General features: G+C 43.8%; 1 protein-coding gene across 11 annotated transcripts in view; it reads right to left on the reverse strand.

Moving 5' to 3' along the window:
* LOC131721881 (unconventional myosin-IXb-like) overlaps positions 1-24,043 on the reverse strand; it is a 58,787-nt gene that overhangs the window by 30,276 nt on the left and 4,468 nt on the right. For all 11 annotated transcript variants that reach the window (XM_059015186.1, XM_059015193.1, XM_059015190.1 and 8 more), the window contains exons 2-3: positions 12,589-13,504; positions 1,138-1,232 (exon numbers count right to left, since the gene is read on the reverse strand). In XM_059015186.1, coding sequence (XP_058871169.1) covers positions 1,138-1,232; positions 12,589-13,425 — 932 coding nt within the window. In that variant the 5' untranslated portion in view covers positions 13,426-13,504. The remainder of the gene's footprint in view (positions 1-1,137; positions 1,233-12,588; positions 13,505-24,043) is intronic.

The raw sequence follows: 24,043 nt of genomic DNA on the forward strand, positions 1-24,043 counted from the left end.
ACAGACACAGCACTGCATGCACATTAGGACAGGATCATTCTTGTACTAACGAGTTCCGACGCACGGTTCTGACAGTATTCAAACAGCTCGGTATCTATGCCATTCTAGATCAGGTTACAACAGTAGAGTAAAGCTGCAATACGTGGGTGAGAACCCAAATTATTCTGCAGGCTATTTACAGAAGACAGGAAACCAATTTTGCTAAATATTTTGGTGCAATGGGAAATAATCCAAGCCACAGTTCACACACACACACACACACACACACACACACACACACACACACACGCACAACATCCGGATGCAAATGAAACCATACAAATACAAGTATGTTCCTGAGAAGGTCCACTTTCTTTCACTGAATTGAAAGTCGATAAAGCTTTCTAAAAAAAATCAGCTGAACTGTGGAAAGGCTTTGCTATATGCTATCTGTTGCCAGCACAACCTCATTTTGTTCTATTGCATATGGCAGGTCTAAGATTAATGACAATTAAAAAGCACACTCTACAGAATGGAGGCAATACCAGTTGATGCTGCAGGAAGTCACTGGTTTATACAGCAGGTTAATTCACCCACCACTATTCCGACTTTCTGTAAAGTGAGGTCTCTTGCACCATGGCACAGTTTCCCTTTTACTGTGCAAGTCTGAGACAAGTACTCGGGTATATGGATCTAGAGGCTAACATGCCAGGCACTACTCCATTCTAAAAACACCTACCACTGGTTTAACAGAGCCTGGTAAGCACTAATCGTGGGCTACCTTTAGTTGGAACACTACTGTTCCAATAGACAGGTGTCAGTCCACTTGAGGGGTTTTAAGTTTAAATTACAGTTCATTTCTGAAGCTCATTTCTTCTTTCACATTTAGTTACGCTTCCACTTTCTGATCTGTATCTCCCTATTGAAAAGAGGAAGTGACACATTAGAGAATTTTGTTTCCGTGGTAACAGGCTTGAAGACCATGTGACTTCCTCCAGGTCACACAGCAGGTCATCAAAAGGAAGCCGATATGAATGAAATGGGGAAAGAAAGCACCACAGGGGATCAAGTAAGGACAGTTTGAAATGCACAGTAAATTCTAAAATGGCAAAGCCCTTATGCCGGCCAATACACTCTTCACTGAATGCGATTGCTTACCCTCGGACGACCCCACTTTCCAAGTAGTTGACCTGGATGAATTTTCCAAAGCGGCTGGAGTTATTGTTGTAAGCAGTTTTCGCGTTTCCAAATGCCTGCAAAACAAAAACACAATGCAAAGGCACGTCAAAAGAACGGCAGCAATTAATATTTATTAATTATTAGTTCTTCCAGCTGACCCCGAACCACATGGAAATTTGCATGCTTGGGGAATCCCAAAGTCTGTCTTATCTACTATATTCACACAGTTTTATTCTGCACGCGGTACAAGTCTGTGTTACTTGCATTATTTTTATGTTCAATAACACGTGGTAATAATCAGTTATAAACCATTCAAAGTGTACCCTGCACCCACCACCCCAATTGACCTTTTCTGTTACATGCAAATATACATTCAGTGCAGTCTAACCAATTGCCCAGAGAACATTCAGTTAAATCATTTTACTTGTGGTATAAAACCAGACCCAAACCCAACCCAGAGGTTAAATGGATAGCGCGTTTCCCTCCCCCATCTACTGTAGGTATTTCCAGAAAATCAGAACAAATCAAACGTCATGGCTTCTGGGCGGGAAAGCCAGGAGGTCAACTGGTCTACGTGCTACCAAATACAAATAAAAAATAAATAAAAGTTGATCAGCATCACAAGACCTGAAAGTCGCGAGGGCAATGACACCAGAACTGGCTGTGGCTCATGTTGATCAATAGGGACGGCTGTCTAGCGATGCCCCACGTTCTACCCAACATCCCCACTGGCTAATTCCAGTCCGAGCCATGAGGTTTTCAGGCTGCACTGGTGTTGAATAGGCATCACTGTTCTGCAAGCACTACAGCAACAAGGCCTTTGTGGAAGGACACAGGCCCGGTATTGTTCCAGCGAGACAGTGGCAATCCGAATAGGATACAGCACACAGTCGGGTTTCAGGCAGATGGTTAATTAAGCATTTCACAGACTATTTTAAAGTCCCCCCAGCAGATTAATTACCCACTTCATGTCCCATCTTGGCTCGACGAGAATGGTTTTGTTTTTCAAAATGCTGCTTTAAATGAACCTAGGGTTTTTGAACCAGTCAGTCTACTTTGAGAACAGCTGTCTACACTCTTGGGTATCGAGGGGACTTGCGTAAAGCTAAACTCTTTTTTCTTCTGTGCTGGCTGCTTTATCAGAAGACCATTGTGTTTCAGCTTCAGACACACTCAACTGTTTCAAAACTGTTACATTCTGTTGACTGCCGTTTGTATACCGATAACATTTCACACCAGTAATCCTGCTCTCTCGATTTGTTTTATGTTGAAAGCTATACAGGACTCTAAACCCAATAACATACAAGTAGTGACCCATCCAAAATGACCACACACACACACACACACACACACACACACTGACTTGGCTTACAAACCAGCCTGCTTACACCGCCTCTGCTAGATCTGTCATGGATTACCGAGACTGCAGTTGTGCAATATTCCTGTTTGGTTACTGCTGATGTTTAAATGTACTCCTGGCATCTTTCCCAAGTTCAGTACCTGCTTGAACACATTGAGATGCTGCCTTCTTCCCACACGGCGAAGGTTCCTAATATATTTCAACCAAATCGGAGGAGCGCTTTCTCAATCCAGGCTGAAATCCCTGTATTCTATTTTCCATGAAAACCCTCGAGCTGTAGGCCTCTGGGATACCGCCCTGTTTGTAGTGGCACTGTGGCAGATCCACTCAAAAGGGCAATGGGGTTTTGAAGGCAGCCATCCTGGTAAGGTCAAGCCTGCTAGTGTTTGGTCATAACCCATAACAGCAACACCTACCATGCCATAAACAGCTGGTTTATACAAATACATGCAAGTCTATATAGATAAACTCACAGATACATGTACACACACGCTGTCTATGGAGAGAGACATCATTTACCTCTAAGGAACTGATTTTAAAAAAGGAATTGGAACGGGAATTGAAAACAGTGGAATGGACCCTGACCCTGATGAACTGTTCTCCCTTGTTATAGGGTGAGGAAGCACTTACAGTACAGTCTGTATGGTTCTGGCTCCTGTTTGCCTCATATTGCCATTTCACTGGAACTCGTTATAAAGCAAAAAACAAACACTATACTGCAGCCCAGTCTAACTATGGTTATAAAAGGGGAAGGACTTTGTATTATTAATGCCTGAAAATGAACCGTCTCTTTCTGACCTCAAGGGGGTCACTAAACCCGGTGAGGAAAACGGTATTTATTTCATAAAATAATATTTCTGCTGCTCCTTGAGGTGGCCGTTTTATAAAAAGGGGTCCAACAGATGAATGAAGTTATTATTAATACTGGTTATAAAATAACACAGCTGCAGGCGTAAAGCGCAACGAAGCTGTATACTTTACAATGGGTGGTCAGAGCAGGCAAGGGGCTAAAATTAAACCAAGCATGTGAATCCATCCCGGCGATATGACTGAGACAGACCCAGGCAGAACAGAAAGCTTCCTATTGAAGGGCTCCCTGAATACCCAAGCTAGTTCTTTTTTTTTTTTGTTACTCCCCACCGCAGCTTAAAACATTATTACAATATGCCTTGTTTAGGAAAACCTTGGTAAACTTTTCTATGCGAAATCTGACTCTGCAAGTAAAGCTATATGAATAAATTAATAAAAAATGTAGTTAATTTGAACTTCAATAATTTATTTTAAAAACTCAAAGTCGTTAGCGATGATTTGCATAATAACCCGTGCAAATCGCAACCGTTTTTAGCAATTGTCGATATTTACTGCACAATTAAAATGCAACGCGTTTTAAATAAAGTAAAAATCATAAAACGGTGTATAGCTGATATAGTAAGAACGCAGGAATATGCAAAAGTGAAGCTAGCAGATACAGGGCTCACGAATATTAACATATATTTGTATAAAAGCCAATAACAAAGATAAATATTCAAATGAAGTAACACAGAAAGGTCACAACGCAGATGCACCAAAAGCAGAGTGTTGGGGGATGGTTTGTTTAAACAGCTTTTCAAAATCACACCAACTGGTACATGCTAGTAGTAATTTGATTTTCAGAAGTGCACTTGCTATAAATGGAAATCCAGCCTCTACTCTATTTCTAGATCAAAGTACTGTAATTGCAGATTTCTCCTCTTGTGCTTCCGCCAGGGAACGCCAATGCAAATTACAGACTACTTAAAATCACGTTGCAGAAATTTGCTGGCTCAAGCGAGATGCAGCTGTTTCGAATTTTACATTTTTATTTCCTCCTCCTTTTTTAGACGAGCACCCCAAGTAATGCGTAATATTTCACAAACACGTTTCACAAAATAACATGACATCACACAGACGTGTTAAATACATGTGTGGCACCCACCACAGACCAGCATTCATTTTGGACAGTCTTGTTTCAACTCGGAAATAAAAATAAAACAAATGATTGTCTTACGGACATAGCGTGGTCATGTGGTGTAAATCGGTTTATTTTCTGGGAGATACAAATGTTGCTTTTGACTAAATCACTCACAACCGCTCAATTCCTTGTGTACCTCAAGGGTACAAAAGGAACCCCTCCCAAATGGAAAACTACAGGAAGGCTAACGGAATACCAAAGGAAAGTCTAGAAGTAACAGATCTACTACTCCACAACCTTGTGCACAATTCCTTCAAGCGCAGAGTGGCTGTACAGCGAATCCTTTCAGATACGTTCTAGTAAAAAGGACTGCCCAAGACAAAACAATGAGAGAAAAAAAAAAAAATTCTATTTCACTTCCAGTTCCTGTTCAAACAATACCGGACCTGTGAACACCCTGGAATGCGTAGAGGTCACCATCAAGGAAGTATCCCGCGGGAGGCACTTCCGGGGCAGAAACCCAACGTCCCGACTGACGGATTAGGCCGGGAGGAGATTCCTATCTACAAATATATCACCGTGCTGAACCAAGGCTGTCGCTTAGTCTCGTAACCTTCAGATCCGTACGGTTACAGCAACAGGACCTACAGCCGGGTCTCTATCGGAGGTAGAAGCCTGAAGAGGCTAGGCTGGACTTTACGGCCTTATTTGGCGTGGTCGAGTGGCGCAGTCGGTTCATTTTCTGGGATGAAAACTGGAATTTGGTGATCTCAGCTAAGCCCACGGTGGGCAGTTGTTGCATGACTCAAGTCATCTATTTGTGCAGTGAGCAAAGAAAGCAGGACCAGGGTGGGTTTCAACAGGCACCAAAATGATTTGACTTGGGACCAATGCCAGGCCTCCAGAGGTTAAAGGTGAAACACTACCCCCTGCCCCCTCCTCCCTCTCCATTTCAACAGCTTTCCTGACATCTGTACAAGACTACCTGATACCTGATCAAAGAAAGAGATTATCTTAACAGCCATATGGTCCCTGGATAGGAATAAATCACTTGCATTACATCTTCAAAGCATGATATACCTTTCAAGGAAATAAAATAGTTACAACAGAAGAGAAGGCTTGGTCTGGACATTATAAAACAAACGGCAGTCTATGCTATGCATGGGTAGTGTAGCGTGATTTCACAATCGGCCTTTTTTTTTTTTTTTAAAAAAGGAAGTTGTCTGTCAAACACCATTGTTTAAATGCCCTCTGAATAACCCTCAATATTCTTACTGTACCATGCCCAACAACCCTGACAAAGTCCTTATTCTTTTAATGCCTACCTAGAGGCTAGCTCTCCCGACTGCAGGCAGAATAATTCCACAGTAAACTCACTAAACAAGCCCCCCTCGCCACCCCTCCCAAAAAAGCCCTAGTTTCCAGTGTTTATCAATGGGAGTTCACACTGACCCCTGGCCCTCCAGCAAGGCACAATGGAATATACGGCAATTTATTTTGTACAGAAAGTAAAGCCAGCACCCCCCGTTGATGGATCTGTTTAGATGGAGTGCTTTGTTTTCAGTATATCATTTATCTATCATATCCAGCATACTTCAAAAAGGCAGTTATACTGTACTTCCAAATACAGCTTTCCATTCTGCAGCAGAGACAGAAAATGTATTATACAGGGGCCCCTTTTTAAAATGATATGTCAAATCGCATGCATATACAAATTAGGCCAAATTATGTTATCTTGCCCCTTAAATAAACTATACAGGAATGTGAAACAGCAGCATTGCTATAGTGGTTGGGATTTAAGATCTAAGTTTACGAGGGATAGAGGCAGCCTGGTTGTAAGCAGCTATGATCAGGAGATCCGGGGTCTATGTTCTTGGCATTGTGCCTCAAGCGCAATCCCATCACTTTACCTGTCTGGCACTTAGTCCCCAGACCAGTTTATTTAGGGAACAGAACAGCAGGTAAGGCTGATGGCTAAGACAAGGCACTTAACAAAAAAAAAAAGAAGATATGGTCAATTACATAACAGGCATATGAAATATCTTTTCATTAAACCATTGCATTCGGTTACTTGAAAAGAAGCCACCACCGCAGGGATCAAGTGTTAAAAAGGAGTAATGCATGAGGATTGTATGCCTAGCAGGAATCCACTGCTGGGATAATGACCAGCCTACTCAAAACCTGGCAGACTGAGATGATCCCAGAGGCGATCATAAAAAAAAACGAATACTTCGTATGACAGGCAGCTTACTGAAACCCAGATCACATGACATTCAGAGAATCTGGAGCAGCCAAGGGCTAAAGCAAGATCAGGCTTGTAGACTTGCACAGAAACTGAAGAACCAAAGTGCAGAGCCCAGCCTGGTATGCTGACGAAATGTTCCAGGGAAGAGGATCAAACCTCACTTTCGAGTCAATAACAGGCATGGTCACTTTTGGGTCCTTTATTACAGCTCAAATAAGACAAGATAAACAAGACATTTATTATATAAACCTTGGGGTAAAGAGCCATCAACATTCAGTCTTTGGCACATTTCCAACCAGCTACTAAACACATCATCTAACTCTGGTTAACACCTGATGCCCAATTATAATATATGCCACCAAGGAATGGGCAAAACCAATTCTGATATACAATAATGGAAAGCAAAGTATGGAGTGTGGACTAGAAACCATGCATACCCGTAATGCACATTCCCTATTTATAACATCAATGAAAAAACCTTTGAATAATACAATGTCCTCTCTATAGCACTATGCTGCAACAGTGTTTGGAACAGGACTGCATCGCAGTGCGAGTTACCTCACCTGTCTGGGATCCACTTCTTACCCTGAAACTTCCAGCGACTAGAATCCATTGCTTGCCGACCATGGACGGGAGTTCCCAGGGGGCGGCGCACAATTGGTCGAGTGCCGCCCGGGAGGGGAGGGTGGGGGCAGAGGGTTTAGGTTGGCCAGGGTGCCCTAGGCTCACCGTGCACCAGCGACCCCTGTAGTCTGGCCAGAAGGCCCAGTTCATCTGGATTGTCTGGTGATAGAAAGTTGGCTGCTTGCACCAATGAGACGTCTCTACACAGCGTTGTGGAAATGGCCATGGGGAGCCACTGTTTGTCACTCGCTCCCATAAACGTGGATGGGTCTGTACATTCACACTACACAAACAAAATAAAACTTTGCTAAGCAACACAGGGATTATACACACCAGCGCTACAGAGCACTGTCCCCCGTCTGTATTAATCTACACCGGAAATGAGATTACTGATTAAACAAATCCATCTGACCTTGTTTGCACCATTACAACACAGGTGTATGCTCGCTACAGTAAGAAAACAAACAGACCCAAGAACCACGCAGCAGATCAGGAGCTAATAATAGAATCTGTTACCGGGGGACTTACGAGTGCTGTTTGCTCAGTAAGAAAGCTGCTGCCACAGAGACTGATCAATCACATGCAAACAGGTCTACATATAAAATCAGCACTTCAGTCAGTACACAGGCACAGCTCGGCAAGTTCTACTGTGCATTACTGAACAGCGCAGACTTAACCCTTCACGGCCCGGAGACCGCAGCAGTAGTTGCTAGCGTTATCCAAGTGAGCAAGTATCTTTTAGACCATGGATGCTATGCCCCTAAAAGAAAATCACTTCCAAAGTACTGTGCAAAGCCAGCCCCTCAAGCACTTACTCTTGAGCACTGGCAGTTCTTTATGGAATCTGTATTGGTGATGAGGTCCAGGAGTCCAATCCAAGATCGTAAGTTTTATCCTGAGCCAATAGCTCTTGCTTAAAGAGAGAGATCAGCTCTTAACAAACGAATGATGTTCTTTTTCTTCACAGCTGACCATTACTGGCAGGGATGCAAAGACAGAGGGCTTGACTCCAGCATGCAGGAGTTTCATACAAGGGTTTAATGCAACTGTGAGACGAGAAAACAGACCTAATTCCAAGGGAAATCTGGCACTGGACTTAAATAAATAAATAAAATAAAATAAAATAAAATAAAATGTTGATTGCGTGCTTTTGAGAAAGCGATGCAACAGTATGATAGAGTTTACCTGGATGCTTTAATTCATCCATAACTAAAACACTTCTACTTTAAAAGTTGTGATAGATTGTGCCTTATTTTAAAGCTGCTGGGAGCGTTTAAATGCACTGTGATCTTCCTCCCTGGAAATGCTTTTTCCGCAATGCTTTCATGTGGATTTTTTGGTTAAGTATTTGGAGGGTCCGTGACCAGAGCCCCCTCCGGCACGCTGCTGTCTGTGCCCCTGTGCCAGAGGAGGAGGCCGGTACACAGGGACCAGTCTATCCCACAGCTGCTAGCCATTACACCGACTTCCTGTTCAGCATTACATTACAAACAACTGACTGACCGAGGCAACCCCCTTCGAAACAATCAAGAACACATTTAAAAATATGCAGATCTGCCATGAGGTACCTATTATATTGCAAACTGACCAAATAAAAGCCTGCTGGCACTGCAATAGCAATTAGAACTGAAAAAACAGTGCACTGTATTGCCAGTTGCAGTGCCTTCTCAAATGACGGTATTAGTAGAACAATATCGCTTTGAACAATGTACTGTAATATCTTCATGACAGACCAAGCAAATTCACCAATCCTGGTAAACTTTCAGTAGTGGCACATTTGTCACATGATGGTTCGATGAATAAAACAGTGGCGTTCTACCACCTTGCTGATGAATGTCAGAATGTCGCAGAGGTCAACTGAGAGCAAAGGTCGACAGCATGGGGGGCTGGATGGGTGGGCGGGGAGGGGAGTCTAATTATTTAATTTGGCACTGTAGCCTGCAGCAATTTCTATTACTCTTTAGTGAAACAGGGCTGTGTACCACACACACACACACACACACACAGAGACACAGAGCTATAGTCTGAGACCAAGGACTAACGCCGTTGGCTGTCTGGTCATCGGATTCAGTGACAAGACTCTTACGAAGCATCCATCCATGCAAGGCACCAAGGGAAGTCGAGAAAGTAAAAGTTCAGTTAGCTGACCTGGATTAACAAAAGATCATTTAAAAAAAAAAAGAATTAAAACAAGATATAAATGTCCTTTGGAATACATGGTTATGACAAGGAACAAGCCCTGAACAGCTCTTATGTAAAAGAAACACAAAACCATGATGCGACACTTCCTTCCTGTTGAATTACCCTTCACGTGGCAGAGCCAGGGTTAACTGGACAGTAGGAGGGGCGACTTGAATGACTGCCCAGCATCCTCCCCCACCCACACCACCAAAATCACCCAAGTAATTGAGCCGCTTTCCTCCTAAACTTGAAAGGGGAACTTGGTGGCACTGTGGGCTCCACTTTCTGCAGACAGCCCACATCAAGGCTGGAGCAAATCATTGCAGCATGACGGGTGGCTTCTGGCTGGTGCTGGAGCTAGATCAGTGCTGCGCTCAGCCTAGCCATCTCAAGCCTCTTTATAGTTATGTTATGTGTCCCGCAACACCCCCGCCTGTACAGCACAGCCAAGCCTGTGAACAAATGGATTTACAGCAGTTTGATTTCAGCATTATTAGTGTCTGTCCCTTACTAGTTTTGGATTAACTGAACTGGCATCCAGCAGTGGAGTTTGCAGCCTCTACATCCATTCTCTGTGTGAAAAAGTTTGCCTTCAACAGAACGTTTCAATTAATGCAACTATGTGAATCTGCTGTGAATACTTCTGTTTAAAAAAAATAAAATAAAATACCAGGACCTAAAAAGATTGGTATGCTGTACCAGGACATTTCCACGCTGCTCCACCCAGCCTGGCTCATGTCTAGTCCTGCCTATTTTTACACTGCAGGCCTGTCTATTGCAGAGCTGGAGAAAGGGACACCTCCTGGATACACCCGCAGACACAGTTTCTGTTACAACTTCTTTCAGAGAAAACAGAGCTTTCATCAGAGCTCTGACCTCAGTCAAAACTGCAAATGGAGAGTTAACTGTTATTCAAACACTAGCTTTCCACGCCTCGAGAGTCTTCTGGTGTAAGTGGCAATTTAAAAGAAACAAGTGATGGTGTTTAGATTTTGGAATATTCAGGGATGGAAAGAAGACTCCCCTTGCATAGCAGTTTCATCCAGTCCTGGCTTTACTGTGTTTAACAAGACACATCTTAGCTTGTTACCTATACACACTGTGGTTGATCAAGTCTTATTTCCATTCCTGAAATCAGAAGAATTGTGCTTAAAAAAAAAAAATGACAGAGTGACTGTCACAATAAGTAACTGCAGGAGCAACAAAAGTACTAGTAATACAAGATGTGCTACGTGTTTGAGAAAGCAACATTCCGACGGTTTACATATCGTAGTGGGATAGAAAGCACCTCGTCTTGATTTAGTCCATAACTAACGGAATGAAATCCGTTCATTTCAGTTCCCAGGTTTTTCTGTTCTTGATAAAAATCCCCCCGGGCTGGAACATTAAGATCATCCAAAACTGTGATCTGATACTGAAACATCATCTCCTACTAGTTAAAGTAAAACTATATATAAAAAAAAAAAAGATTACCGAGTTAAACGAATGCATTCAGCCCTTGATGGATCTGCGGGCTCTGGGAATCGGAAACAGACCTGGGGAATGGTTCACACCAGGCCTTGCAGACCACAAACATGGCAGCAGCTCCCAGCCCAGTCTAACTTGCTTTTTAATTTTCCTTCCCTTAGACCAGAAGGGCAGGTCTACCTCATGCTGCATCTTCTTAAATACCGTCCTGTGGGCGCTTTGAAGGAGACAGCAGCCTTGCTTGTTTTGGAAGCCACCTCAAGTTGCATTTAAAAGGATTAACCCAGCACACCCCCTCCTCCCTTGACCCTAGTCAGTATGGCACAGCATGATTTGCCTCTTAGCCGCAGCTAAGAGGCCCAAGAGGTTGGCCCATCCATCCAGGGTAAATTCAAATGAAAAAATGGTTGCATCGCGGGATGCAAGACACAGGAGGTTTTGCAGAGCAAGTAACACTGGCTGTATTCTGTATGTCAGTGTTGGTTGAAAGGGTTAAGGAATGCAGTTCCTCTCTTCTGGAGGGCGTTTCCTGACCCCAACACTATGTTTTAACTGCGGCCCTCTCCAATCAAGCCCCAGCTTGACGGCCAGACCATTCCAAGCATTTCATGCGGCTGAGCCCGACAAACTGGCTTTGGATCAAAGCTGGGGTTGTTCATCCAAAACACTGTTTTTAAAAATAAAATAAATGGAAGCTGCACTGAAAAGGTCGGAAAAATCAAAAACATGAAAACTTTATGACTGTAGTACAAAGAGCTATACCAAAAAAATATATATACGTTTCAGTAGACGTGAAATATTTTCCAACACAGCGTGCGCTCTACGTTTAACCCATAATTACACAGTACTGTAGGAAACATGTTACTCTTATTTCAGTAGGGACATGATCTTTAAGAATCGTCAGTTTTACAGCATCAATCGCTTTCGAATGTCAGTTCCCTACTGGAGTCGCCATGCAGTTTGTTAAAAGGTAGCTTTTAAAGCCATGCAGAGACAGGGGCTGACGGTTTTTGAATGCTTTGCTGCTTAGTCATACTCCACAGCTCACTTCTCACCCAATGGGCTGAGCCCTTGAAATACTAAACCCTACACCAGACCGACAGTATTGCATGAATCCCCCTAGTATTCTCTTATACTCAAAATGGAGAGAAAAAAAAAAAAAAGGATACAGGCAGAACACAATGAGCTAACCAATGGAGTCTTAGGCACGCACTTAGGTAACAGGAGTGATACAGCAGTGTTTACAGGTTATCTGCCAGCAACAGAGATGAGTGCTCTGTCCGCTAGAGGCACATGGAGGTCAAGCAAAAGGTTATCTGAGAAACAAGAGACAGAAAGATGAGGGATGCCAAATTGGCAAAGCCAAACTTGTACAGTGTGAACCACATCCTCTGAATTCAACACGGGACACACAGTAATACTTGGATTGGTTCCACTACAACAATATTGTACTGTAATCTGCTGAACAAGTTTGTCACTTTCCTGTAACGAATCATGGTTTAGCCCATCTTTCCCTTTCTTTTTTTTTGTATTCCCCTGTAAAACACAAAGGCTGCCAATTAATGCAGCACAAAAGAAATTACAATAATTTTGCACATAGTCTGCTGCTAGCCTGGTTCTTACCTCTAGCACGGGTCCGGCCCCCAGGATAGTCCTCTCAACCCCGCTGGCGTAGCCCTTCTGGCTGAGGGCGGTCAGGCAGTGGATGAGGAAGTTGGTGCTTTGGGTCTTGCCGGAGCCGCTCTCCCCCGAGATGACGATGCACTGGTTCACGTGCTTCCTCAGCATGGCGTGGTACGCCACGTCAGCGATGGCGAAGATGTGGGGCTCCAGCTTGCCCAGCTGGTGGTTGTCATACATCTTGACATACTTGGGGTTGTAGATGGGCAGGAACTTGAATGGGTTGATGGCCAGGAGGATGCTGCCAGCGTAGGTGTAGATGTTGTGCTTGTGGAAGCGGTTCTTCAGGTTGTCCAGGATGGCTTCCTCCGTGAGGTGGGGCAGGTTGCACAAGTCGTCAAAATCCGCCTGCTTGGGGGGTAGAAAGCCCCGGGCGGTCAGCCGGCGAGCTTCCTTCTCCTGGCAGACGACCGGCAAATGGACGTAGCGGATGGAGCCGTCCGCGTTGCGTTCCTGGAGGAGGAAGTAGTAGCCCTCGCTCTGGGGGTGCTCCTGGTGGGCCCGTCGAGGCCAGAGCAGCACCCTCTGCACGGGGAGGTCGCTGGCCTCCAGGACCCACTCCTCCCCGCCGCACTCCTTCACCTCCGCCAGCACGTAGCACTTGGAGGGGTCCAGCTCCAGCTGCACTGTCACATCATGGATGACCGCTGCGGCCGTGGCCGACTTGGGGACGGTCAGTGTGCAGCATGGAGAACTCTCCGCGGCCAGCCGGGGGTAGATCTGCAGGGGATAGGCCTTCCCGTCCTGGCTAGCTGTCCCACCAGCCTCTGTGACACTCATTCTGCCGCTCTGAGGCCCACTTCAGCATACCGCACAGCCTGGGGGGGGGGGGCGTGGGGGGGGGGTCACCACCTAGCACCTGCAGCACAGACAGAGAAAGAATTATGCAACAGCTTAGTAAAAAAAAAAACAAAAAAAAAAAAGTCAAGCTAGTGCCATCGTCCGTAACGTTTCAATACTTTAATTAAAAACGAGAATAATCACACTTCTGTACATTGTGGGTTATTTATCATTTATTTCAGAACGTCATTCGTGTATAGATTTTCTTTGCATGATATTTTGTCATTTCTATTGTGTGCACAAACGAACATGGCCATTTTTGCCAGCTCAGAAACACACAACAGCATGCATTCTCTATGGAATACATGCAAGAAAGCTCCACATTGGTCCTGTATGCTTTATACAGCCTGGAAGAAAACACACATTCCTTTAAATGCGTGAGATCTAACTAGAACTTGCAATGACCAATTCAATGATACTGTACACTTCCATTACATCAGGGAGACCATTTATTTATCAAACTCCTGATCATTTAAATTATATAATTGGAAGTTCTGAAACCCAGGAATGGGTGCAGGGCTAGTGTGAGTTTCTAGCCTTCCTGTTTCTTGAGTGCCTTAAAAAAGACTTTTTAACTTTGCTTTGAAAACCAAGTATACTTGCAAAGGTATCGACGGTATAAAACCGGTGACTCTGTTCATCTGACTCCCCTTTGTGCTGCACCCGGCCCCAGAGACAAGCTGTGATGTGAACAAAGCTATGCAGAGCATACAGTACCTCTCTTCGACAGCTCTTCAGTGAGAAAAATAGTGAAGCCGCAAGCCAGGCAAACACAACACAGGAAGCTGTGGTTACCATACGGGGCCGAGCGCACAGCCTCCTCCTGCAGCCCTCTCTGCAGGGTAGCTGCAAATCTCAAATTTATTTATTTCTTAAAAACTACCTTTCAGTAGAGCTTTTTTTTTCAAGAACACGCGCGGCTTGCGGTGGGATGCTGACTTAGTCATGCGGCCAAAATAGATGCCCAAAAAACAAATCTGTCAGTACCGCGGGATCTGTATTTAAGAAACCGTTTTGATACAGTAGAATATATTGTGGTCCACAGTCCCCCATTGTTTTCCGGCTTTAGGTCACGGATTTGGTGTTGAAAGGCTGTTCTCTGCAGAACAACTTTAAATAATCCAATTGCTTGAATAAGGTTGAGTGCAGGTGAAGTGGAGTCTGTTCTCCAGCAAGCCCAATTTAAAAATGGACAAGCTGTCTCCAGCACACAGATCTGGTGTGATACTATACAGTTCCTCTGATGTCTGAAAAAGAGGAAGCGAAGTATTTCACAGTCAGATCAACACTGCTTCCAAAACACACCATGGAGTCAGCAGGTTTCCAGTTCCGTCACAGATTGCTGACTTTTTGCTCATAAATTACAAGAACATTTAATCCCGTCGGAGTTTCTACCTGGGTCATTACCGCACACTGCGTGCCTGATCAACTAGTCACAGGGCGGCGAGTGCAGAACTTTCTTTTTCTGAAGAAAAAAAAAAAAATCACATGCATTGTGCGTGCTTTAAAACAGTCCCCCCCACTTCATATAAAAACTTACAGTTGAGCACTTCCAGTCAAAACAGGACAGCCAGTTCAGAAGGTGTTGTTGTCTACTTGGTAATTTACAATTGGTGGCTACAGAAACCAAAAACACGCATCATCCAGAAGTTCCCCTAGCAGTATGGTGTTTTAGATGCCTGTGTTCATCTTTTCGTTTCCTTTTTTTTTCAGCGTTCCTGCAGTTTGCAGGGTTTCATTCAAACTGCACTTGTTAACTCACTCCAAACATGTCCTGGATTCCCCCCCCCTCACAAGATCTCCAAAAACATTTACAGTAATACAAAATAAAATGCATTGTATTCACTGGAATTCACCATTCGCATGTGTGCTTCAAAAAGGCTGGACTGTACCAGATGGTAACGACTGTTAAACCCAGGACTAAAGGTTTCAATTCAAAATTCCCCTACAGCAGAGCAGAGATGCCGGCATTAATCATGATTTCAAAATGACAGAGAAAGGCCTGGAATGAACTATGTTATCTACCCTCAATTCATATGAAGATTTCTGAAAAGCAGCTTTGTCTGCCCCTGAGCGCACAATGCTCTCTGAGCGCACAATGCTCTCTGTCCCTGAGTGCACAATGCTCTCACTCCCCTGGCATCTCGAACCTCTTCCATTGGAGACGCTTCCCACTAACTCCTCAAAGAGCGTTCGGAAATGGCAGTCTAAACACTCATAACACAACCTCTAAATATTTGGTCTATGTGCTGCAACAGAGCGAGATGAAATACAATTCCAATCTGTCTCTTTAGCAAGCTAGAATTATAATGAACTCCATAGAAAAAAAAAGTTTTAGTTATGTTTTTATTTCCTTTCAAAAACTGAGGGTAGAATTGTGCAACACTGTTTTCTCCAGTAGTGTTTAATTTAATGTTAATGTAACATTATTCAGCAGGTTTCAGCAAAACTAGTTAATTCTATAGGGTGATGCTAAACTTTTGGCAATAGCTGTACAGTACACACACACACACGTGAACAAATACAGGACAAGAAAATAAATGCCCAATTTACACAATGGGGAAAAAGCAAGTAAATTCCACATACCATCATATGTTTTTACTGGTGTTGAAACAATTTGTGAAACCTAATGTAAAACAGACCAACTCCAGAATTTACAATACAGGAGTCACCTGATTGATTGACTCAAACCAGGACAAAGACACTTTCACAGCGAAAGTGAGTCACTGGCATCAACACAGCAGCACCTTTAAATAGAAATCAAACCGACATCCCAGTATGCAAAAGCTCTCCAAAAAGCAACATCTACAAAACTGGAAACGCAGCGACTGCTCCTCCAGTATCTAGCTGTCTCTGCTTCAGCTGGCCTGTGAAATGGAAGCAGTCTTGTGTGCATGCAATTTGCACTCACAGGATATTAACACACACCGCAGTCTATCCAAGGCTGGGCTCCAGTTTTGCATGGTTCCTGTAGAACAATAGGCATCAAGGTTTACCTAACTAAAGCTTTTTAGATCTAGGATCGTGCTCCAGATTGAAAACCTACAGCAGAAGTAGACTGAACAGTTTTGCTTTTTTTTTTTTTCTATTGCAACGTATGCAATATAAATACTGCTGTACCAGAGTGAGATATCAATACACAGCACTTCTGGTTTAATTAGAAGAATAAGGGTCGATGGAAACAGGTGTTTGAGGCTTTGGAAAAATTATGCTAGGACACAGTACAGTACTGCATGAGTAATGAGTTACAAAATACTTAACCATTAGCAGAATTAGCAGCAGAATTAGCCCTTTGGACAGAATTCAGCCTTTCTGCCATTCATGCAATGAATGGAAGGGTGTCCCTCTTCCACTCATGAATGAATGAAACAAAGGCTAAGTTGTACAGTAAATGAGGCACACGTGTTTTCCTACCCCTGTTCCCTGGTTTTAAAACAGTGGGATGCAAAATGCGGTGAAGATTACTTATTTGTTTAATTAAAAATATGTTATTTATAAGGGGAAGCCCAGCGATGCATGGAAATTAGTTCCCAAAGAGGCCTATGTTGTGCAACAAGAAGGGGTAAAAATACAAGCAGAGAGCCCAATAAAGATGCTTCAAACCCTCCATTTCACGTCTCATTAAAGGCCTGGAAAATGATCTAAAAAACAATCCATCCATGACTCATCCCAGCGGGTACAAATTCACCAAATCAACCCCCGAAGCAACTGATACATCTGGGTTATGTTCAGAATTAAGAGTGGATTAACCACAGAGCTACATTTCTCCATGGAGAGGTCTCTCTGCAGTTCATGCTTGTAAGCCCGAATGCAGCTCCCTGGTTTTACTCCCTGCTATTGCACATGTGTGAACAGTTTCCTCTTTTAAGATGCTACAGTATCACAGATCCACTCAAAAGCCTGCGAGCCACACTGGCAATATTATAATACATCTTAGCCTTTTTATTAGACCAGGGATGGATTTTTTTTTTTTGCCCTTGTAGAGCGTACTCTGTATGCTTCTGCAAAGTTCCGCAAGACTATTGAGTCTCTGAGCAATTCAGAAATCTGAAACTGTGCTGAAATGAAAAACACAGCCATCACCCGCCCCCTCCTCCCCCAGAAGTTTGGAAAGATCCAAGACAAGGGCTGCTGTACCAAACAGATCCAAGTGTTGACAGAATGAAGTTCCTGGTTTCCTGAAAATCTTTTCCAGAAGGAGGCTTTTTGTAGAAGTTTTACCAGGTTACAGTAAAACTAAATCCTTCATCAGTTTTTACTATTTTACTCTGATACAAGGACAGTCCACTGGTTGCAAGGAGAGTGGATTAGCCCAGCCCTGAAGGCTTTGAAATTCAATGGTTGAGAGAGTGCCCACATCTTCCATTGACCAGCCAGGCAGGGGGTGTGTGTGAAGAGAGTGCTGCCCATCAATGCTTCACTTGTCAACTTGGCATTTGGAAGGGGGTAGCATAAAAAGCAAGCTACGTGTTTTACTTCTGAGACACGAGAAAATGCTGAGCTTGGCATGTTCCTTTAAGAAATCAGGAAGAGCGAAAAAAAAGGGAAGTTTGTCCAAAAGCAGACAGAAGGGTGGTTGTGTTGGCGAGGTCATGTGGGTCTTTCTGAAACTGTTTTTCAAGCACGTGATCCCATTGTGATGCGGGGGCTGGCACTCGGGGAGAGGCACACGCTGTGCTCCCTGGACGACTGTGGCGGTCAGACAACGTTTACTTAAGCCAAAAGAGTACATTTCAAACAGGTATGATGAGAGTTTCAGTGTTTTATACACCTTTCACACAACTTGCTCACAAAAACTACTGGTGAAAATGAAACAACCCCTTTAATGTACGGAATCACAAGCCAGTTGAATTCCCCAGATTCAATATTGTCATGCTTTGATAGTTTTTGGGAAATACCGATGTAAAAGTAACCCTCCGCCCCCTCCTGTACAGCACATGCTTATCATTTTCTAACTTATGTTAACATAGGAAAAGTTTGAGAACGAGAAAAGGGCATTCAGCCCATCAAGGCTCGCCCCTTGTTAACACACCAGTCTCCCCTACTGGAGGGCTTGTCCCCATCTCTCCCATGTTTAAACACTGAGATAATGCCTATATTTTATCACAGTGGCGCAGTGTACAAGGACATTGGATCAAAAGCACCAATTAAAACACAGGTATAATTTTAATCCACCAAAAAGAACCTTAAATGATGGTATTTCTGGTTGTCACAACTAAACGCTCTCCGTTTTAAATGTGTAGCTGTTTAACAAACGTCCCTTCGTAACAATCATTGCATAACACATTATATAAAAGGTGTACCATCCTAATGTACTGCGGCCAGCATACAGTATGAGGGTGCTAATCGTAGATGCAGCTTTAGTGCATTGTTACACTGTGAATATCCATCCTTAATCACGTAACTGAGCAGTACTGCCCTGCCTTTCCTCTAAAGTGATCAGCCGGATCTCAGGTGATGCACTCGCATACTGCGAAGTCAAATTAAGTGCAACAGTTGTTGTCTCGGTCCAATCTATCAAAACAGCATTTGTTTTTGAGCGTACGCATTCTCAAGCAAAGATGAAAGCCTTGGTGTAACTAGTGAGACGGTTCGATGTGCACTTGAGCGTTTTCGGGCTTGCGTACGCCTTTGTTGCAATGCCTCTGTGGGTGCAGATCAGAAGGCTTGACCCACCGCTTATTTTGTGCAGTAGCTCACATGGTCTGACTGCAGCTAGACCGTTGGAGTCGGTCTGAACCAGACCTGGGATTAGTCATAATTACAATTACAGCAGCGTCGTTTGCTGAAATTACAATTCTAGTTTATTCAATTCCAATTACGCAGCAGTATTTACAATTATACTAAAAAAAGTAACATCAACAGCTACACAAATGAACATGTTTTACTCCATTTGCTCTACAAAATGGGGTCACTAGAAATGGTTAAATACGTGAATAGCGATCGCTCAGTCCGAAACAGCATGGAAATGCGAATGATTAAGCTTGGAAAGTTGTGTAATTGAAGTGTCATTGAGTGACTGTATGGTATAATTCCAACTACAATTACGCAGGTGTGCCAAGGTTCAATTACAAATTACAATTGTAATTGTAATTAGGAATTACACAATTACAGTTGCAATTGTCCAGTCTGAGCTGCAGTGCAGGACGGGCTCCGGCTCCAGGACAGGTTTAATCTGCAGCGCTGGAGCCCAGGTTTGTTTGTGCTGCAGTCTGGCACAGTGTATTAAACACAAGAGCAGGTCAAAGCAAGATCAGGAAAAACAGAATTTAGAACAGACTGTTGGTTTCTGCACTGAGACAAGAGATGACCCGTGCAATACCACACAGGACTGTCCCGTCACAGATCCAGCGGGTGGGTATGGTTATCTGCTGCAATGGTTAAGCGGCAATCCAAAAAAAAAGCATATTTGGGTAGTGAAATCATACTTCAGCTTAAAGGGGAAGGCAAACATTTCAGCACAATTGGAAGGGAAGTGGCATTTCTGTCACTGGTCAGCTACGGGTATTTCTACTCTCTCTTCCTGTGAACAGACACAAGATTCTCAGCACTTAGTTCATTTTGTCCCTCTTGGAAAATAAAGCCTTTGTCCGATGCGCCAGTTTTAGGAAATCTATCCAAAACGCGCTGAACCTCTTCAATAGCTTGAAGCAGGTATTCCTAATATAAGTAAATTGTAAAACCTTTGTTTCATGCAATACAGGGATGGAAACAAGACTCCTATTGCATAGCAGCTTCACCCATTCCAGGTTTTACCACGAGCTTGATTAGCCACAGAGTATAGGTAACTCAGGTGTGTCTCATTAAACTCATTGTATAACCAGGAATGGATCAAACTGCTGAGCAACGGGAGTCTTATTTCCATCCCTCCAATAAAGCTCAACAGTAGTGTCACGTTGCAGCAGTTAAAAATCCCCCATTAGTTTTTTTTTTGTTACCTGTTAACTGCCTGTCAATTCTGACTAGCTTGGAACCAAAGATATACATGTGATGCCAATGATCTGAACTGCCTACAGTACATGTGCTTTCAGTAAAGGACAAGACTCCAGTATCGCAATGGGCCCTAAAAAAATACCCTCAGCCCCAAACTTGTATTATCGAAGGGTTGTACTGAAAAAAATGGATAATATTTTGGAGGCTGCATTTAGCCAGAAATGAAGCGCATACAGTAATTCAGTTGCAGTGCCAAGTTAAATACTCCCCGGCTCCCCAAGCCTGGCTGGAGTTTTTTTTTCTTCTCTTTCTCACTCTCAGCAAGGTTCATGTTGCAGTTCTGCTCTATTCAGACCCGCAGAGATAAGCAGCTTCATCAGAATATAATGGGTGATACTGGACTCTGCTCAGGTACACAAGACCTGTGTGACTGCAGAAGATGTATTTCCATTACAGAGCCTCCTTGGGACATGTGGACACCAGGCGCTCTAGAGAGAGAGAGAGAGAGTCGACAAAACCACAGAAAAAATAAATAAAATAAATCACAGATGACAAGGTCTACTCTTCCAGTTCCCAGAAGTGTGTCAGCACAGTACCCGCAAGCCAGCCCCACATGACTGTACAGAACTCAGGGCTTGTCTGGATAAGTCACAGCTGGATCATTTTGGGTTTTTTACAGCACCAGAGAATCCACCTGGATTGCATCTAACTCCTCGGATAACTGATGCAATCCAGGGCAATTCCAAAGGGCAGCAAAAACACCCTAAAAACGTTTCACTTGACGGATATACAATAGGATGTGCAAATCAACCGTATAGTCTAAGCCATCTGCTGTGCCGAGTGTAGTTACAAACAGCTTGAGCAGAATATGAGGGAATCAGTTTATAATCACATGCCTAAACATTTGCTTTAAAAGAGGTCAATAGCGAGACATCCTCTAAATGACATTGCCGCAGATATTTCCTGTTTATAGTACTTGCAGAACCAGGCAACTGGCAGCTCCGAGACGGACAGACAGACAAGCAAAGCAGATGTGTAGTTTCCAAGTTTCACTCAACGGATATACAGCAGAATGATCAAATCAACCCCATTGTCTAAGCCGTCTTCAGGCCCTGGGGCTTCAAGTGGTCACTCAAGGGTTTTCAATTATGGGTTTTCTCTGCATACATGGAAAAAAAAAAAAAAAAAAAACCTGAAACCTTATAACTTCAGCATGTTAAAAAAAAACAAAAAACAAACAAACAAACACAATACAACTCTTAAACTTTCAGTTAGTTGAATAGTTCTATAGGACAGAGTACCATAACTAAACTCAACAAAGCAAACCAGTTAACCAGGCCCAGCCTTGGATATACCGGCTACAAGTACTAGAAGGAGCAAGGCCCTTAGGCTCACAGTCTCTACCTAGAGCTACAGCTGCTTACAGATACTCAGAAGTACTCGCACGTGCCTTTAAGAAGCAGTATTTCACAGCAGGTATTAAATAAATCCATTCATTGTGTCCATTTCAAAACAAGAAAAGCTGTCCTTCCCTCACCTTTACAACAGACTACCGAGCAACGGCAATTAAAGTCTGCATTGAGTGTTTAAAAGCCGCACGGAAGTGAACTTTCAACTCATCTGGGGTGCCGACATTTTTACTGCTGTACTAAAGCTGTAAACTTTATCACCCCTAATAAGCACACAGAAGTCTATCCATCGAAGAGTGTGCAGGAAAACAGACCTGCGTCAAGGTAGATGATCTCCCGGACTTTCAGTAGAATTTTCACTCCTCCCCAGATCACCATGCAGCTGAAGTGCAGCCTGAGTCACTCCCTGGCTCACACAGCAGGCTAGTTTTTACTGTTTCCTTTTCCAAAACCCACCGGGCAGGGTCTTCAGAATGAAAGAAACCCTGGAAGTGTTTGCATCACCCTTTTAAAAGGCAGCTTTTTATTAGGTCTCCCACTGCTCGCTCGTTGTTGGAGGGAGACTGTCGGCTTTGTGTCCCCAGAACCATTCTGCTAGAGCCTGGCAGACACAGAGTCACAATAAAGGGGTTCTTTCTGTTTCTAATGAACACAGAACACATGGATCCAGCCTGTAGCAAGGTCTTAGTGTGGCAATGCTCATATACTGACCTACTAGACTGCAAGCCCTAAAAAACGTTTAGTAAGCTCAGGGGTTAATTTGTGCCGGACTGCACCGGATCCTAAATCCGGTACCTTTTTTAATTTGAGAATTCAACAGCTTTCAAACGATGAACTGTATTAAAAGAAACCTGATTATGTTACAACACGGCTAGGCAAAGGTCGGCATGCAGCTACCAACAACAAGGCACGAAACCAGCAAGCAGATGAGAACATGAAGCATATATGGGATCTGGTACCCCTGAATAAGCTAATACTGCAGGCAGGGGACAGGTCTCCATGCAACATTAAAAAAAGAACTATAGGCCTAAAATGAAATCCATATGCAATTAGAAATTACAGGACAGTCATTTTGAAATAACGCTTTAGTCTGCTTGTTTTTCACTTGCTGTGATTTCATACAGCTCTTATTTAAAACGTATGCCCTGCAGCTGCGTGCATAAAGACCTACCTGGTATTTCTGGCACAAAGCAAAGTAACCAGCAGCAGGAACAGCTTCTATTGAAAGTGCCTCAACGAGGCTGAGAAGGAACAGGATATCCTTCAATGAAAGCCACAATAAAGAGGCAGTGAATTACTTATTCAGAGGAGCGCTACAGTGACGTCAGCTGCAAGGCCAGGACGGGTTATTGGTGAAGGAGAGGACGTGCATGAAGGACACAGAGCCAGTTATTCAGGGGCAGCAGTTTGAACAAGCCCCTGACAGTCCTCTTCCTGAGAGCAGGGGGAAAAACACACGTGGGCTGCGACCTTTGATCTTCGATGACATCACGCTTGGCCGTGTTTGTTCCTGCGCGGGTGCTTCACAAGAGAACTTTGATGTTCCGTCTAAATTTGGAACAACGCAGCTCTGGTCTGCTTACAGGCAAGCCCGCAGGCGCCTGGCTAGTCTACAGGGGTCGCTGGTGCGCGGTGAGCCGAGGACACCCTGGCCGACCTAAGCCCTCCCCACCCCAGGCGCGGCTCGGCCAATTGTGCCCCGCCCCCTGGTAACTCCCGTCCACAGCCAGCAGTGTAATAGCCTGGACTCGAACCGGCGACCGCCAGGCTATAGGGCACATCCTGCACTCCACATGGAGCGCCTTTAACAGATGCACCACTCGGGAGCCCCAAGTTACACAAATGTTACACTTAAATGTTTTAAAATTGAATCGAGCTTGTCTATTCAAACCGCAGAATAAGCTTGAAAAGATGCGCAAATGAATCTGTGAAATAAACCATTAGATCGCCCGAGAACGACTTTCTGAAGCTATACAGCAACAATGTATGCTGTACTAGTCAGGGGTGGCTGTCCACACACTTCACTCTCCCTTTCCTACACAGACACACCCATAGTGCAGCACATTCCTTTCAAACTGCACAGCGAAAAGACCAAACCAGCATCCTGTATTAAAAACACAACAGTCTAAACAAACACAACATGTCCTTTTAAAAAGGGACAGCTCTCTCTTTTCAGGAATTGTAAAGACTGAGTTAATAAAAAGCACAACGAACAT

The sequence above is a fragment of the Acipenser ruthenus genome, chromosome 49 (assembly GCF_902713425.1).
Source record: "Acipenser ruthenus chromosome 49, fAciRut3.2 maternal haplotype, whole genome shotgun sequence".
NCBI classification, from domain to species: Eukaryota; Metazoa; Chordata; class Actinopteri; order Acipenseriformes; family Acipenseridae; genus Acipenser; species Acipenser ruthenus.